The sequence below is a fragment of the Macrobrachium rosenbergii genome, chromosome 46, assembly GCF_040412425.1.
Source record: "Macrobrachium rosenbergii isolate ZJJX-2024 chromosome 46, ASM4041242v1, whole genome shotgun sequence".
Lineage (NCBI taxonomy): Eukaryota > Metazoa > Arthropoda > Malacostraca > Decapoda > Palaemonidae > Macrobrachium > Macrobrachium rosenbergii.
Genome location: NC_089786.1, coordinates 20,339,173 through 20,358,814, shown reverse-complemented (window position 1 = coordinate 20,358,814; position 19,642 = coordinate 20,339,173). Strand labels below are relative to the sequence as shown.

Here is a 19,642-nt window from a genome sequence, read left to right as displayed (position 1 = left end):
ATCATGATAACGCTCCAGCACATTCATCAAGGGTTGCAAGAGAAGTCCTACGGAAATTTAGGTGGGAAACTCTTCCACATCCTCCTTATAGTCCTGATCTTGCTCCTTCAGATTTTTCCTGTTCCCAAAACTCAAGGAACACTTAAGAGGAGTCCGGTTTGAATCTTTGGATGCTGCTAAACATGCAGTTTCAACATGGTTTAATAGAAAGGCCCCAAATTTCTACAAAGAAGGGTTGCAGAGGTGGAAACAGCGCCTTGAAAAGTGTATAGAGTTAGATGGTAGATATGTAGAAAAATGATGTTTGAATTTCCTTAAATAAAGAGTATATTGAATTTTTCCTGGAACTTTTTGACTTACCCTCGTATATATATATTATATATATATATAAAATTACTCTTGCAGTATCGAGTTGTAGTGCTAAGAACGATATACCAAATTCAAAGGTACCTCTGCCTCACAATTAGGCCAAAGTGCCTTACCTATGGACCAAGAACTTGAAACTGGTATGTTGAAACGAGGAAGGTGAAAAAACTTATATCGTAACCAAGTCCTAACCCAGCTCTACGCAGCTTCAAAAACTTGAAATAGATGAAGTAGCATTCGAGAACCAGCATTAAAGGATACACTTCCAAGATCACTCTTTTATTTAGATTAAGCCAGCAACATGACGGCATGTTGCCTAGGTTGGTTGGTTCCTATGAGCTCGCTCTACAAACACAGTCCCAAGTACAATACACTGTTAGTGATAGGTGCAGAGCTATTTAACACTAAGCAGTTTCCTAGCTTTCTCTTTCATTTGTTCATCCATTTACCAAAGGCTCTACTTCCATGATAATGTATCTTACAGTAATCAGTGTTAATTTTTTACTTGTTTTAACAGGAGCCGAGGTAGAAGTAAACTAAGGAGCGTTGGTCAACGAATTCATCTTCGGCAAAAGAAAGTGAAAATGGAACAACGCGAGCTATGCACTGTTTAAACACTCAAGGAGAATCATCCAAATCACGGTTGAAACCACTAAAGTAATGGAAGAAAGCAGCCATCTACAGACAAGGATGGTGAGGCAAAAAATGCCAGAGAAGGTGACACACCATGGATTATCACCAATGACATTACGAAGTGCCAGTAGTAAGTACTGGACAGGTGGGAGAGAGAAGGGGGAGGTTTATTATCCACTTGAAGGATGATGCAGGGTGAGTAAATGATAACAGAAGAATTGACACACAGCTCAGAACTACTGAGGTAAATGTAATATGTCTGTATCCCTAAATAACTCTACCAATTCACATACATCGCTATCCTCTCTCCATAATGGATGATACGTGAGCCGGTAAACATGAGTGCTAAACTACCAAACAACTCCTTTGGAGAACATGTCAAATTTCAACCGAAGGTGGTCGAGAGAGGTGGCAAAAGCACACACCTTGGTCCCCAGACGCGCCATAGTTCCCTGTCCGCAGAGAAGACCAACAGACCCAGTGCAATCTCGAGGGTGGGCTACAGACAGGCACCAAGGCTCCAACACCTCTCTCGCAGGGGAAACCAAAAAAGATCAATCACTATGGTGGGGTGATCTGGCCCTAATATATATGGTCAAATTTCTAACCACAATAAAAGAATATATCTCAATTACCTATTATTTTTCTCCTGAACCAAATGAGGAGCAAAAGAAGGCAGAGCATAAGGAGTGGGAGAGGAATTAACCTAGGCTGTCAAGTAGGCTATTGGAGGAGGAGAAGCAAAACAAGAAAAAAGGAAAAGACTGAGTAGGCTTATGGTGTGCCCTAATGAACTGTTTACATAATCTATCAGCCTCCAGCATCTTCCGATATTTCACAAGATTTTCATCCGCTCATCAAATCACTCCTTATCATCTTCACATCAAGAAAACCACACTCGTGGCTCAACAGCTAGGCTAACACACATGGCCATCATGCACAGCTTTCATGGCTGTTTGTTGTAGATGACATAATACAAAAACAGAAAACAATCACAATACCGTGCAGGAGAAAATCAGCAAGAAACAGCCAACATTATCATTAACGCCAATTCACACCATCTGCACAAGGACACAGCATGAAGAACTCTGAAAAGAATGTAAACATTCCAACACCACCTGGTGGGAAACAGGTGATTACAGAGAGAGTCCTAGCATATTAGCCAAGAGTTATTTTGTTTTATTTTCAATGCCAATCACACCTAATGGCACGAAGGTATAAGCTAACTTTAACAGTAGGTAAGATTCATTCCAAATAATATTATAATTAAACAAAAACTTAGCATACCCACAGAATAGGTCAACCAGGTTACTATGCTGTGATATTATGCAAAACATAGTGGATTGTATTTTAGTACAAATACAGCTTCTTTATGAGACAGACATACATATGCCCATGTGAGTGGGAGTAGGTGCAGAGTGAGGCATGATGAGTTACCTTGGAATCAACAGAACTAAGATTAAAGGGCTAGGCAAGCAAGTATTGGTCACATTTGTTTCAGGATACACTCACTTGGTGGATTACTCCATTAAGAGATTATTTTGGACTTGGACATATCTGTTAAGTAATGAAATCCAATATGCTGAGGTCCATTAAGTTGGGATGTCAGGATGCCAGTATTACTATAATATACTAGAAATGAAGAATGCTCATTTACTAAAGAACTTACCTCAATTTCAGAAATAAAATCTACCATGTTTGAGTAATGGCTGTAGGAGCGACAGTGGGGCTTAACAAAATTTACATTGGCAAAGAACTTCTGATCACAGCATATGCAATAATAGTTAATCTTCTTAACGATGTGATTCAACCCTAAAAGTAAGAGAAAAACATTGAGGGGATGTGGATTAAATATAAATACTGTATGAGAAAAAGGCATAATATTGTATCAAAAACCTAAAGCTATAAATTAAAATTCTAAGCACCATATCTGCTATCCAGATAAAAGAAGACTGGAGTTTTTTTACATCATTTCTGAAACCTGATAAATTTATGAGTAAGGTTATGCAAATTCAGAACTTTAAAAAACTTAGCAAACAGTACTGATATTTTATAAGTAAAAGATTAAATACAAGTATACAATCCTTATTTGAAATTCTAAAACCCACTTTTTTGTGGAGGATAGAGCTCACAGTAAGTGGATGTACATTTGCTGTTTGTTTTGCTTTTTATTGTGTTTGTGTGCAAATTATTATGAAAAGGCCATAAAAAACTGCAGTTACCCTATGGCTAATGGTGAGAAAAAGAAAACGAAGCATTCATTGTTATCAATAAAACAGAAAGTGGAGTTATTGCAGAAAATTCATCGTGGTGTGTCTGTGCAGTGTCTTATTAAAGGACATGGTGTCGGAACTACCACTTTATATGGTTTAAAAACAGAAAGACAAGCATTTAAGCTTTATACTGAAAGTGACGACCATAAACTAATGTGAAACAAAACACTGCATAAGGGAAAAAATGAATTTCTTGACTTTTTGCTTACTATTAAAATACTCAGGTATAGGCATTTTAAGAGGATTTTTTTTGGGGGGGACCTATCAAAATAGGCAGTTCTAAGCATTTTTAAAGGGGTTTTAAGTATTAGCGGACTTTGGTGATTTGCAGGGGGTTGTGGTACGCATCCCCCACGAATACCGGGGGGTCGACCATATCTCACCATTTCATTTATGAGTATATTACTCAACAGACATGTGCTTCTGCTGCAGTAGTAGTGTTTGATTCAGTAATGTTTGATTACGGGGTACTGCCACAAACACAACTGGGGGAGCAAGCTTTAGTTCTCAAATTTGGAAAAATCTGAAACCAAAACATAGCACATCCTCAAGGTTATGGACAAAGGATTGCAAACCTGTACTCAAACCAAACGTGGTACACTAACCTGAGTGAACCGTATCTAAAAATATTTTGTTACAAAATATATAAAAGTTAACATTTTCAATAAGCAGCTTCACCACACCACAGAGCAAAGGATCTTACTCTCGTTCAGCCAGTTACAAAAAAAAATGTTAAATATAAAAATGATCTTTTTTAATATGAACCTATGATTCTCCTACAGCCTAGCTGTTTTCCAGTGCATTTTTAGGCTTCCAAAGAGGAAGCCACATAAACAAATACAGGAGTTTGTGAACTTCTGGAGTGAAATATCTGGTAAATCAATACCATAGTTCTGAAGACTAATAGTAGTCATGAAATGGACTAGTACCTTATTAATATGGCTATGGGGTTGTACACCCTGGGTTGATCAAACAAACCAATGCTTCACTCTCCCACCAACACAGCATAAAAGCAAATACCATGGAATTTTACGCAGTGATGAAAAGATTATGAATCATGATGATGGGAAAGCTGAGTCAGAAACAACCCCCTCCCTCTCTGGATGCTTAAAACTTGTGCTGCAACTACAAGACCAACAGAATACTTATCAAGGGACTCGATGGTTACAACTTGGACTGCAGCTACAAAGCCAATAGAATACTTATCGAGGGACTCAAGTACAATAGTTTATGGGGACTTTCACCAAGGCTGAGTTGCCCGATATTCCTACCACCATGTCCAACAGATGACTTGAGGAGGCCTAAATAATATGAAACAATGCCTTTGTAAGCATATCATTTCTTCTGTGGATCACTGGCCTGAAGCAGTGGTGGAATTGGAAGGCTGTCAAGGTGACCTAACAATTGCCTTAGGTTAGCCTTCTCCATGGAGTTTAGATGTCCTAGAGGTCTTAGTAACAGTTTTGCAAAAACCATTGGGACCCAAAGGAACTCCTGTGAAAAAGTGGTCTATAACCCTTAAGCCACAGGGATAAATATACATTAAACACACCCCCAGACCAGCAAACTTTGGGGTTGGCCAATTTAAGAAAAAAAAACATCAATGGAAAGAGGAAGATATGCAAATGCACATGGTATAAGAAAAAAAATTCTAAAAATTTTCCCTACCTTCATGGGAAGTTGACAGTGACTATTTATAACCCTGTGTGGCACCTCTTTTACAAGACACTCATAAAAATATGCTAATTTTACCAAGTTATACATGTTTTTTCTAATAATTTATTTTATTTTGTAAAATTATAATTACAGCTCAAATAATATCATAACAGATAAGAACTAGAATCAGTAACAAATTCTGAGTATATTTGTTGTAAAATATTTATGAGATTTACTGAGGCGGGGAGATGCAGTAACTTTATGTGAGGTATACATGTTTTTTCTAATATTTCTTTCCACTTTTCTTTGCAAAATTACAATTATAGCTAACATACTATCATAAAAGATAAGAACTAAAACCAACAGCAATCCCTGGGTATATTTATGAGCAAATAAATAAAAAGATATCATGGGGTATACAAGGGCAATACATTCCCCATCAAGTCTCAAGGCACACTGATCGCCCTCTGTCCTGGGCTGAGCTACTACAGCTGCCATAAGTCATTTATAGACCATTGAAGTGCTATGAACATCTTTCCCGCTAAATTCATCCAAATCGTATGGTGCATAATATTAATACTCACATGAGTTAGCCTGTTCATCACTCAAAACCTGTTATAGATCATCATAGATGATGCCCTTCCATTAAGGGTTAAATTTCTCTCCACAGTCAGGTGCACTATAGAGGAAGTTGTGTCCAGTTCTATGCCCAGGTACACCAGTACTTCTTGATGGGACCAGATCTGATTTATCCAAGGTGGCAGGAAGATCCAAATAACAGTATGGGTTGAGGAGGTATTGCATGCCAAGTTCTGAAACTGAAGCTGCAGTGACCACAGTCATCAAGGTACTCCAACAACCTATACCCACTGCACCCCAAAAGAGCAACTGAGGCAAGCACAAGAGTAAAGTCTTGAGGGGCTATTGTCAACCTGGGAGACCTTTCTCATAAGAACTGGATGAACAACCAGGAAGACCAGTGAACTGGAACCTGAAAGTGCATGTCTTTCAAATTCACAGATGGTGACAGGTCACTTTTTTACACTGAGCACTGAAACCACCACTGTCCCCAATCGCATGGACATTAACTAAAGATACTGATTTACATGCCGAGGTCATGATGGGTTTCCAATACTTGAGGCCTGAAGAACCACAAACATCCAGCTGTTCAGTATACAACAAAATGATTACCTGCTATTGTCAATCTCACAATGTCTAGCATGAAGAACTTATACATTGTCTCCAGAAAGGCAAACAAAAACCTTCCTTAAAAGTTATCAATACCCATAGGTTCATATCTTCTGCCAGTACATAAATAAATTGCTGAAATGCATACCCCTTTTTGTAGGCCAGTGACAAGGAGAGGGCTTGAGTGAAACCAATTTGGGGGTAAAAGGTCAAGAAGGAGACAAAGGATAAGATGACAAGATAAACTGAAGGAGGATTTAGAGAAAGAGGATTTAGTGGAGGAGGATGCTCTCAACAGATATAACTGGAGAAGATGCATCAAGGCAACCAACCCTTTAATTCAGAGATAGTGGTGGGGATTAAGAACACCAGAGTCTGCACAGTATAAAATGGCTCCTATCCCTCTTTGGAAGAGGGATAGGGAGCCCATGTATATTCTCAATGTCCTGCTACCAAGTGAGATCTGCCAGGACTTCCTGGGTGGTGGAATTGTTAAGTGATTCAGGTGACTCCAAGCAGACCATCACTTGCTTAGGTGTACCTGCAGAAACCTTAGCTAGAAGTGACTGTGTAGTACCAGCTTCTCTGAAGAGTTGAGATGTCTCAAAAGTATTAGCCTCAATTCTGCAAGAGGGGCTGGGTCTGATTTATCAAAATTGATGAGGAGACCTAGGTATTGGTACAGATTAAGAAGATATCTCAGAAGAATGCAGAGTTCAAAGCTGGAGCTGCTAAAACCAGACAATCACTGAGATACCTAAACAACCTGATAACCCTCCAGTAAATCCAAACAGCAACTGGGATAGCACACAAGTAAAGATTTGAGGAGCTGCTGCCAGTCTGAAGCAGAGCTTTGAACTAAGAGACGTTGCCTGGCCTAAGACTCTAAGGAATTTCCTAGACCTGTGCACAGAGACATGACAGTTTGCATCTTTCAGGTCCAAGGACACTTAAAAAGTCATCCTTTGCATGAAGCAACGAACCAATGCCACTCTTATCATCTGAATAGACATTAACTGAAAATACTAATTAGGACAGCTGATGCTTTGGGGACCATAAATGGCCAGCTGTAAATACCATGAAGTTTACACATCATTATTGGCTTTTCCTTGTTGTCTAGCATGGTCATAACTTCTACTGGTTCACTGCATAAGTCTCAAACAGACTCGACTCAGGCCAGTGGTGTGCTTTGTATCTAGAAAAAGCAAACAGTAACCTCTCTTCAAGGCTGTCGCTAAACATGGATCTGCATCCAAAATTCTGAAGACAAGATCCCACTAGGGATAGACTCTGTTGTCAGAGAATATGACCATCACCTTTTACAGTGGTAGGACAGGACCTTCAAGCTAAGGTTGCAACAGACCTATAAGGCTGTCTTCCCTGGTGTAAGAGGAAGGAGACTCAAAGGTCTCATGAACGCAGTTGTCAGAAGTGATGAGGGATGACAGCCCTAGTTTTTGAGGCATGTAGTCCATTAGTAACCTCCTTAACCAAAAGGGGCTGAAAACAAGTACTAATCCATTATAACAACAGTCCTAAAACTTTCACAACCAGATGAAAAGAGTATATTTGTGATGTATTGAAGCATTCCCTCACGCATCTTCTCGATGGTTGGCCAATGCATATGAAATTATAATTACATACAAGAGCAAAATACAGCCTAAGGAAACCACCCCGTAATGAATTGTGGCTCCAAAAACCCACTCCTACCAGTCAGTCAGAACTAGTACCTATCTTAAGATCTACAGGCAGTCCCCGGTTATTGGTTAACGGCAACCTGGTTTTACAGGGCTTGTCTAGTGACAAGGATTGGCAGTTTTCAGCAATTTTCGGCACCGAAAATCACCACTTTCCGCTTATTAGCACCGATAATCAGGTAAAGGCAGTCCCCAGTTTACGACGGGTCTGACTTATGACGTTCTGAGGTTACGACGCTTTTCAAATATTTTCATCAGAAATTATTTCCCGGTTTATGACGCATGTTCCGGGGTTATGGCACGTTGTACACCAATCCGATGGAAGAGATATGGCGCCAAAACAGCAAAATAACCAAAATTTGGAGGTATTTTGATGAAAAACTCAATAAAAATGCAGTTTACATCGTTTTCAATACACCCAAAGCATTAAAAGTAAGGTTTTCTTAGGATTTTTTATGATTTTCGATGATTTTCAGTTTATGATGCGGAGTAGGAGCGGAAAACCCATCGTAAACCAGGGACTGCCTGTATTGGCGCTGATACATAACTAACAAAGGTGCCGATCTCCAGTTATTGGCACCGATACCCAGTTATTGGCAACGATAAGCGCCAAAAAACACCAATTTTTGCTTATCATCCCGCTGTCAGAACAGAACCCCCGCCGATAACCGGCAACTTGCTATACTTAATATCCTGTCGCTGAAAAAATATTCATCTATTGTAAAGTCATAAAAAAGTTCTCTGGAATGAAGAAAAAGCAACTCTGACCCGTAGGATCAGGCACTGGGTAAAGAAAATACTTGAGGGACCACCATGGATTTCTTACAGCCTTGTTTCAAGCCTTTCCTTTACATGGGATCTTTCATATTTTCTAGATCACAGTAGTGGCTGCCACTGTCAAGAGTTTCAAGCTCATGGATGGTTCCTGATTTTCAAACCATACCTTTTTCCGTAACATAAGTAAGACAAGGAGGCTGAGATTATCTAAGTCCATAATATCACAGATCCAGCCTAATGTTTCATTAAATGAAACCTTGTCTTATTAGGTGTAGGATACTCTTCACTGCCATCACTCATGACTTATATTTCCTCAGTGGAGACCACATCAGTAGACTTACAATAAGAGAGGATAGAAGCAACTGTGGCATCACTGCTTATCCAAAATAAAGAATGGTTTCACAGGAGATGGAGATGAACTGGATACAGGAATACTTGAGGATCAGTCAGGGTTATCAGTAACACTTGCTGGTGCAACCATATGGAACATCACCTATGGTATGCTAGGGATGATGAACCAATATAGGTACTGTAACTAGAAAACACAAGAACTCTTTGCCAAAACCAGCATTTGAGAAGTACTGTAGCAGCATGGCAGCACACAGGTGAGCCATAAGTGTGGCAGGATCCAGTAAAATAACTGCCTGTCAAAAGTCAGCACATGAGAAGAGAAACAGATCTACCAGTTAACATAGTGAAGGGCGTGCACAGCTTGAGAAAGGTGAGCACATCACCAGGTAAGTAAGAAGAGGTGTCACAGCTAGTCATGAAAGGTGAGCCATGTACAAACAGTATACAGACATGTCATACACATGGTTAGAAGAGATTTCAAAATTAGTTCATCATAAAGCTCGCAAAACTTAGCTAGGGAGCTGTCTCTTTAAGCAATATTAGAGGATTTCTTAACAAGAGACTCAACAGACCAGCAACACTACCATCAAGAAAGGGGGTTGCAAATTTCTACAGTAACAGTAGAGAAGGGTCCTGTACAGGTGTAACAAAACTGCTTAAAGCCACCTGAACTACTTGACACAATACTGATGAAGGTTACACAAGGCCCGTGCATCAACTAGAAGCTTATTATCTCTACTGATCACAATTTTATTTGTTTGGGGGAGCTTAAGTGGGACATGTCAATAATCCTTTGATCTTGAGAACAGTAGCCTTAATGTAACAAAGTATTCGACTTTTATGCAACATATCTATACTTCCTTTATCTCTTTCATCTTATCCAACTACATGACAGTTGTTCTGCTGATGTTAACCTGCAAGGTAATGTTGCTTATTGAAACATTACCCTTAAGCTAGTTAATGACTATTGTTCTAATGCTTATTGAAACATTACCCTTACGCTAGGTAATGATCAATGTTCTAATACTTATTGAAACATTACTCTTAAGCTAGTTAATGATCAATGTTCTTAGAGATGAGGTGCTGAGATCTGTCTGTTTCCATCTGTGAGCCAGCCACTTTTTCCTGCCCACATGTGACATCATCAGTAAGAAGCAAGATTATGGAAACTGGTTTTTTTGTGAGTGTTTTCAACAACCAATCTGGAATATAAGTTTTTTCTTTATGTAATTTAAATAAATCAATTGAATATTGTCAGTAATCTTGCTTAATTTTCAGATTCAAGCTTTAGTTTCCTCCTCCACTCTTCTTCCAAGTGATCTACAGTGAATTTTCAAAACATTTCATACATATTTCTTCTACAGTGAATTTTTCAAAACATTTCATACATAGTTCTTAACATAATTTTTTACTGTCATTCTTATATACAACACTATCTGTATCATTAATAACAGTGTTCTAATAAGAAAAATAAGAAAAACACCTTTTTATTTGTATAACAAAATTCATTATTTGGTAGACAAAAACTACTGGAAGAGTACTGCAGTATATTTTTGAGTTGGTGTACCAGCATTCTTAAACTCATTAAAAAAACAGATTAATCTATCTGCCTGCATTACCAGGGACTAATATTTATCCAGCATATTCAAAACATTCAACTAAAACAAAATTAAGAATTCTGAAAGTACAGTAATTTGCTTTTCAACAACATAAAAATGTTGAGTCTTTGTACAGTAACTAAAATGCATCCCAAAAAGCAAGATATCATTTCCATTAAACTAAACTTACCAATGGGTTGATTGTCAAATGGAGGCAGCTCCTTGTTGAGATCAAGGTCAGGATATTTTTCTTTCAGTTCTTTCAGATCTTGGTCACACTGCTTGTAGATATCTAAGGAAGGAGAAAAGGAATTCAGTAATCAAATATATCAAGGGTACCTGACTTTAAAAGCACACAGATATACAAAACCCAACTAGTTTTATTTGTCTGAAAAGTGAAGGTTTTGTTTATAATGCCAATTATTCGTTAATAAATTAATTAATAACAAATTTCTAATATGGATGACAAAAACTAATTGATAAATTTGAATATACACATCATTGTATTATAATAAAATATAACTTTAATGTTGAGGTAGATTGCCTAATTAATTTTTCCAATGGCAGTCCCCGGTTTACGACGGGTCCGGCTTACGACGTTCCGAGGTTACGACGCTTTTCAGATATACAGTATTCATTATAAATTATTTCCCGGTTTACGACGCATGTTCCAGGGTTATGACGCGTCGTACGCCAATCCGACGGAAGAAATATGGCTCCAAAACGGCAGAATAATAAAAATTTGGAAGGTTTTTTGATGAAAAACTCAATAAAAATGCAGTTTACATCGTTTTCAATACACCCAGAGCATTAAAAGTCAGGTTTTCTTAGGATTTTTGACGATTTTTCGGTTTACGACGATTTTAAACTTACGGGCGCGCGCATTTAACGGAACCCTGTCGTAAACCGGGACTGCCTGTGTATTAATATATTTCATTCTATTATTCTCTTACATATACTGTACATGTATACATTTACTGTGTGTGAATTATTTCTTGAATAACTTCCTTAACTATCATGATCAATACTGTAATTATTTATTTAGGTACAGTTTGCATCCTGATACTTACAATATGTAGTAGCATACGTGATAGTAGTTATTGAAAAGGTATATATTTATTAATAAAAATGTAATTAGAATATATATATATATATATATATATATATATATATATATATATATATATATATATATATATATATATATATATATCTTAATTGTACATACATTTAGAGTATATCACTCTTAATTGTACATACATTTAGAGTATATCACTCTTAATTGTACACACAATTTATATAAAGTACAGCCTCTTAAAAATGGCAACCTTGGGTCAAAACTCACAGAAAATCTCAGATGACAGAAATCACCCCTAAAAAAGCTCTTTGTAAACAAAGCCTTCCCAGCTCATACCACATATACATTGCTGTTACCAAAAGTGGAACAAAGGTTATGAATAATCACTGTCATTTGTTAGGTTTAGTTCCTTATGAAAATTCTGGCCTGCTCTATAAGCATCTCCCTAGAATCGCTTGCACCTTCACTACATTGGAGCCTAAACCACTATATGAGTGCACTGCTGAATTCTGATCTGGAACCTTTCAAAGTTTTTCAGCACTTCAAACATTTTTGGCTTTTGTTTTCAGCAAAAACGTAAAAATCTCTTGCTTTTGTTTCTTTAAACTATTATGTGTGTGTGTGTGTGTGTGTGTGTGTGTGTGTAAGAGAGAAACTATTGGCCTCGTTTAGGTTGTTACACTGATAGGTATCCATTTGCACAAGTCAAATAATACAGTTGTATTAACAATAACAAAAATTTTAATAAAACTATTGTTTTACATACTGTATGTAATCATACTTCATGCAGTATTGTCAAATTATCGTATTATAATTTATGAACACAGCAATCAAGCCCAATTTGCATTCTGGAAGTGCTTACATTCTTAAAATCATCAGCTGATTACATTTTACTGACATCATCACAGCCAGTAGTTGCTAAATGAAATGCAATTCGGGCACTAGTTTTTTTTTTTTTTTTTTTGTAAAATATCAGAGCTGGGTTTAAAAGTGCAACTGACTTTATTTATAAGTGCAGTAAATTAAATGAAGTAAAGGCATGATATTGCCATCACTGGATTTTGCTTTTGCCTCTTCCAAAACGTTTTGTGGCCCACGCATTATTCATTTCCAGCCACAGCTACAACCGTCAATTTTGTGGCATACTTTCATAACATTTTCCTCTCCATTGCATGAAGGATGAATAAAGATTTTATTTTTATTTATGGAAGCCACACCATCAAAATGAGCAAATTTTTAACAAGTAAACAACTGCAATGCAACCCTTACTAAACGTGTGTTAGTTACGGTAACTGACATAGGCAAACGGCTGTTTCTCAATTCAACTGTTCATGTCAGTACTTGCTGTTATTCATGGCAGTGTCTTGCTTGCATGTAGTACTAAGTGGTTGTTAATCATAAAAAACAGTACAGGCAGTACCCGGTTATCGGCGGGGGTTCCATTCTGACAGCGTGACGATAACCGAAAATTGGCAATTTTCAGCGCTTAATGGCACCTCTGTTAGGTATATATCGGCACCAATACCCAATTATCAGTGCCAATAAGCAGGAATCTGCAATTTTCAGAGCTGAAAATTGCTAATTTTTGTCACTAGACAAGCGCCATAAAACCGGATCGCCGATACCCGAGACTGCCGATAACTGGGGACTGCTTGTAACAAATTTTTAGATAAGTCACAGGGTTGGTAAGACTAATTTAATGGATGAATATTCACATTTAACCTAACAAACTTTTGCTTCTAGGCCTATTTTCTTAGTTAAAATCTAACTCAGATATAATATGCATTAACAATGGTATCTACCAAAACTGAGACAGACAAAGAAAGCAGAGGATGCAGCGACTTCCCTATTAAAAACCTTCCTTCTGCAAGCCACCACCAAAGGCCCTCCTTGACCTTGGGAGTGATATGGAAAACGAACGAGTCCGGAAGAGTCTTCCTGTGCCAACTGGCCTTTAGGAAGAATTGTAATACTCTTGTATGGAGTCTTCATAAAAGTACGAACTTCTCAATGGATGAAAGAGTGCCCAGTAGACTCATCCATTCATTGGCTGAGCAGGACAGGATAGAGAGCAAGTTTCGTACTGTCCGGAGGCAGGATTGGACTCCTTTGTGGGACGGAAAAGCCGGAAAACTCAGAGTCAATCCTCATTCCTAAATAGAGAATCAATTGAGTCAGGACTAACTGAGACATCTACAGATTGATTAAAAAGGCCCAACTCTTGGGTAAGAAGTGTCTTCTGAAGGTCCTCCATGCATCTTGTTCTTGAGGGGGTGCATAGAAGCCAATCGTCCAAATATAGATAGACGTTGATACCCATACGATGGAGCCACTTCGCCAGAGGGGCAAGAACATGGATGAATACTTGAGGAGCTGTAGAGAGGCCGAAGCACGGAGCCCGAAATTGGAAGACTCTGCCCTGGAACACGAACCTCAGGTATTTCCTGGAGCCCACTTGTACTGGGGCATAGAAGTAAGCGTCCTGCATATCGATGGTTACCATCCAATCTCCCTGGCGAATGGATGACAGGACTGAATGGTTCATTTCCATCCTCAATTTTTTTGTCTGAACAAAGAAATTCAGAGTGCTGACATCCAGGACAGGCCTCCCACTCCCCCATGACTTGGGGACGACAAACAGACAGTTGTAGAAACCTTCTGTGCTTATGTCTTCGACCAACTCTACAGCTCTCTTCCTGAGCAGGGAAGAGACCTCTTCTGACAGGGCCGAATACCTCTCCGAGCCTACCAAGTAGGCTGTCAAGCTGATGGGTGATGACACTAAAGGACATTTCTCCCTGAACAGGATGGAATAGCCCTCTCTGAGGACTTTCAAGACCCATGGTTCTACATTCCTGGCTTCCCACTTGCCCAAAAACGGAGAAGCCTGGTTCCCACAGGAACACAGAGGATGGGATCCTCACTTGTGAGAGGAGGGCTTAGCGGATGATTTCTTGACAGGTCGGACTGACCATAGGTTCGTGTGCAGGCGGGGCTGGAACTTTGCTCAGCTGCCTCGAAAGGGCTGCTGTTGAAGCGGGGAGACTGTCCTTGCACTGAAGGAGACCGTAGGACCACGTCCCAATTCCTTGGGGCTCTTGGCAAACTGTGCCAACAGATCTTGAGTTGATTTCTTCTGTAAATCTGCTGCTACATGTTCCATCGAAGTTTGGGGGCCAGGTAACGGAGTTGCTGGAAAAGTTGGAGGGCTGGTAATGGGGGGAAAAAACAGCTGTCTTCCTCTGTCTATTTCTTTGAAGTTTGTCAAGATGTGCATTCAAAGATTTCCATTTCCCCTGATCCCAATCCCTACACTTTTCACAAGTTAGATCATTAAAACAAATCTGCCCTCTGCATTGACAACAAATAGTATGAGAGTCGTATTTGGCTGACATCAGTCTGGTATTGCAGCCTTTTGTGGAAAACCGGATACTAGTCGAACTACAGTCAGACATAATCAAAAAGTCACAATTAGTTAAATCTAGCTAAGTTAAGTGTAATTAGCACAACGGATACCTGCCGAAACTTTGACAAGAGATATTGTACTTTTCCACAAGCTGTGGTATAGTTTTATGTATTCTTTCTAAATTTACGTAAAGTGGAAATGTGTATTATGTAGAAGAAAGATATTATGTTTTGTTGTGTTTGTATTTAGTAATGAAAAGCGTTGTTCTGGCTCTTTCATGCATTTAATTGTAAGTATACATGTAATAGTGCTTAACTACCGGCATCGGTTGTTTGTCCAGTGGTTAGTCAAATGTTTGGTGTCGGTCAAAGACGGCCATGAAGTCAGTCTCTTCACAGCCTTGATACAGTGTGGTTGAGCTAGTAAGGACTCAAGAAAGGGGAATGCAGCCATAGTTGTCGGTGCCTTCAAATCCACTTAAGTATTCCTTGTCTTCTTAAAGTACATTTGGGAAAAATTCCTTTAGGAGATATGCATATCTAAATGTAAGGAGAATTTCTTGAGGTGTGCTTTGGAAGAGGGTTACGAAGTAGAGAATGTGCTCATGCCAATCTGATTCTACTGTTTTTCAAGCTAGGAACATTGAATGCGCCAACAGTAAGTTTATATCATTTATGTTTAGAATAATATACACAACGCAATGCCCTGATTTAATCGCAATTTGAAGTAGCTTAAGAATAAAGTAACCTGGGTGTCATAGTATAAGACTTAGGTTAGTACGCTTCGAATTGTTTAGGCCATACGATAACACTGACGATTTGAAATGCTCTACTTATTCTGAAGAACCGGAACACTACTAAAATGAATGAATACTTCACCAAAGACAGCGATAGCCACAACATCCAGTGAAAAAATCAAAACAAAAGCTGCTCTAACAACCGATGTTCAGTCGTTAACCAGCAGAAACGAACTGAGCTCTTCAGCTGTGTTGTACCTATTCTTTCCCGAAAGTGGGGCAGGATGAATTACCTATACCAAAACAATAGAAGTACTACCGCGAATTCCAAAATTTAAGCTGCCACGATAGTTAGAAAGTAATAGCTATATAATTACTTGGTAAGTTACTTATAAACAACAGCTGTTTCCCAATTCGTTTGTTTACAGATATCAGCATACCTGGCTCATGGGTCTACATCAATATCTGGAAGCCAGACATGTTATTCCAGTAAGTTAGGCTAGCTCGATGCTATATAATTGAGGTCATAATTCATGCTACTTCTAGAATTAATTCGATACACCTCTCTTTCACATGGATAGCTTATTGCAAGTGACCCAAGATACAGCTCAATTCTCAACGCCTGCAAGCCACTTGCAGTGCAGCACATACAGTTCTGCATTTCCAGCAGTTTCATTTTGCTTTTTACTGTTAATCTTTTATTATTTACACTTGTGCTATATCTGTAACTAACGCCTCTTGATTCACTTGTTATTATTTACAAAGTAAACTTTTCAATTGTTCCCCTGAGTCTAATTATGTCTCTAAAAATATACTTTATTCCAGAGGCTGAGTTATGATTATGTTTTTGAGTTTTGATATTTGTTTCCATGCATCCTATTGGTAAGTTTCCGTTGCACAGCCCAGGCTGTCATGTAATAACACTTTTATCTTGAATAACTAATACAATATTGAAAAAAGGTTTGAAACTAAGAACTCAATCACACTATGATGGGAGATGAAAATACTAAAGTGCCACTTGTCACTGAAGCAGCGGCAAGCCCCCCTCCCAACAACACTGAGAGCAAAAATAAAAATTTTGGCTAGAAATTCATAGCTGTAATAAAATAGTTTGTCCTCCACACTAATAAGCTACTTATATCACTACAAAAACCATTACCACAATTTAAATGTAGGAAAATCTAAGTGAAGTGCTTACCTATAGCCTTCTTCATCGTTAGTCTCTCTTCACCCTTATCCAAGATACTCTTTTGCTTCTTTTCATACGTATTCTGTCAAAAGAAAAACATTGGATTCAATCCTAAACTTCTCTTACATATAAAAATTTATAATAAAACTAAGCCTTCTGATATCAATTCATGAAAAATATAAGCACATCAAGACCTCTAGCAAGCTGTTCAAACAATACCATTTCTTCTGAGCTAAACCTGATTTGCTGAGCTCAGTAAAATTAAACTATGGATTTAACGCCTACACTTCAAGGTACCTAACATTTTGTCATAACTAATTTTGTTCATAAAATACAATCAAGATACTAATACATAATTACTGTATTAAACAAATATACAAAAACCAGTACAAAAAAATTTTCTACTATTACCTTAAGATGCTTGAGAGAGAGTAAATGAATTTCATATTTATTTCTGTTTGTGAACTCGATGTCACAGCACTTCTTGTTTATATAACTCACGACCATCTGAAAACATAATGTAAATTATTTATAAAACAAACAAAAAATAAACTGGCTTTTTGGAAACTAAAGCTTGTAATAACTAAAAATTTGTATATCAAGACACTCAACCACATCACACATTAAAACAATTTAAATGTGTCAAGATAAATAACACTTTTTAAAGGGATGAAGTTCTCAATCATAAAAGTCCGAAGGCACGATTAAATTTTTATATTTAATTAATGACCACTGAAAAAATATGAATTATTAAGACCAAGATGACTTTACCTTATGCTCTGGTGATTTTTCATGTCTACTACGATTGTAGTTGATCTGAACCTGGCACACTTCACAGTATGGTCTCTCTTTACTGGGGTTCTCTTTTACCCATTTCATGTCATAAAGACGATCAGATGCCAGCTAAAAGATAAAAACATCTCTTTAAAAACTAATGTATGTATTAATCAACAACAAATAAAAGAAAAAAATATTCCTTTACAAACAATGTACAGTAGTATGTACCAATCAGCAACAAATAAAAGATATTTCTTTAAAAACCAACATATGTACTAATCAGCAACAAACAAAAGATGAGAATATTTCTTTAAAAACCAATGTCTGTGCTAATCAGCAGCAAATAAGAGATGAGAGTATTTCTTTAAAAACCAATGTCTGTACTACTCAGCAACAAATAAAAGAGAAGAATATTTCCTTAAGCACCAATGTATGAACTAATCAGCAACTAATACAAGATGAAAACATTTCTTTAAAACCTATGTCTGCACTAACCAGCCGAATCCATCAAATTTATGGAGATTTTGTGGATTTCAGTCAAATGATGAAATTAAATCAAGTCTAAAAACAAATTATCTAGGAAAAACGAATGAGCAATTCTAGTTTAATTTCATTTCCCTACACTTCCCTCTCACTGACCTTCTGTGGTTGCAGGCATGAAATAATTTCATACTGTTCATCAGTAGCTCTCAAAAATTATTCACAGACTGGGCTGGTAAAATAATCCCACCAAGTAAATAAGTGAACAAAATAGTAGCACATAATCCTTTATCACTACACCTAAACAGCTGAATTTAAAATTCATCCTATTTTATTTTCAACTCAATTCTCCAATGCTAAGAAAACAGCTGCCCTTATGGGGAAGGCATACTATTCTTCCGGAGTTCCTCTCCAGCTCCCTGCAATGCATCACTGGAGCAAGATGTCAGGCAAATAAAACACCATGTTGCAACATGCTTCAAAACTTGACTCATTTATGCTAAAATTTCCTTTGTTTTCATAAAAAAATCTAAACCATAACTACTAGGCAAACCAGGGAGGGCAACTGGGAACCCAGGGGACACTACAATGCCTATTAGTAATACCTGAGGTGCTATATGAGAGTCACTGGTGACACTACCACCCAACATGATCATCCCATATAGTTATCAAACACATAAAAACTTGACATATTTTGTTGAGCTTATTGTCAAATACTGTATCATGGTAGAAGTCAACCAACTGTCCATCAGACCTTCTCCCTCTTTCTCAATACTGATACAATGACTCAGTGTCCATGGAGTTATAAAGCCTTATAATGTCAGTTCAAATCAAGTGATCATCATCGTCACTGAAAGTAGGAACCACATAGTAGGGTATGTTACCTCGGTGCTGATTGGCTTGTAGCACAACACGCTATTAGTTAGAAGAGTTAGTAGCAACCAATCACACAGCAGGATACCAGCTTTGCTAGTTGCTGATTGGCGTGTAACTATGATGCTTTGTGATGGAGTGTTCCCTATTTTTTTTTTTGACTACTGTCACTAGTGTATTAAATATTTTTAATGTGCAAATTTACTTTAGTTCTCTCTCTCTTAGGGGGTAACTTGATTAGTTTTCACACGTAGCTATGAGCCATATATTTTTAAGGGTAACGTTGTAAGATAACTTTGAAATATTAGTGTTTTTTTTAAGGGTAATGTTGTAAGATAACTTTGAAATATTAAAGTGCTTTAGGATGAGTTTAAGGTATATCTAGTGTTTGAACTATTGAAATAGGCAGCTGATAAGCATTTTTAGAGGGGGTCTTTGGTGTTTGAACAATTAAGGGCACGCCGACTGCCAAATTTCAAGGAATAATCAAATTTTAATTATTAACAGTTTTCAACTGTTAAATGTCTAAATAAACATACCCTGAAGCAAAAATGCTAAAAAAAG

General features: G+C 37.7%; 1 protein-coding gene across 3 annotated transcripts in view; it reads right to left on the bottom strand.

Annotated features, from left to right (window-relative positions):
* Positions 1-19,642, bottom strand: part of LOC136830268 (zinc finger protein on ecdysone puffs-like) — a 161,975-nt gene that overhangs the window by 43,755 nt on the left and 98,578 nt on the right. For all 3 annotated transcript variants that reach the window (XM_067089648.1, XM_067089649.1, XM_067089650.1), the window contains 5 exons: positions 17,720-17,851; positions 17,360-17,455; positions 16,958-17,030; positions 10,730-10,831; positions 2,669-2,811 (listed from right to left, as the gene is read on the bottom strand). In XM_067089648.1, the coding sequence (XP_066945749.1) occupies positions 2,669-2,811; positions 10,730-10,831; positions 16,958-17,030; positions 17,360-17,455; positions 17,720-17,851 (546 nt within the window). The remainder of the gene's footprint in view (positions 1-2,668; positions 2,812-10,729; positions 10,832-16,957; positions 17,031-17,359; positions 17,456-17,719; positions 17,852-19,642) is intronic.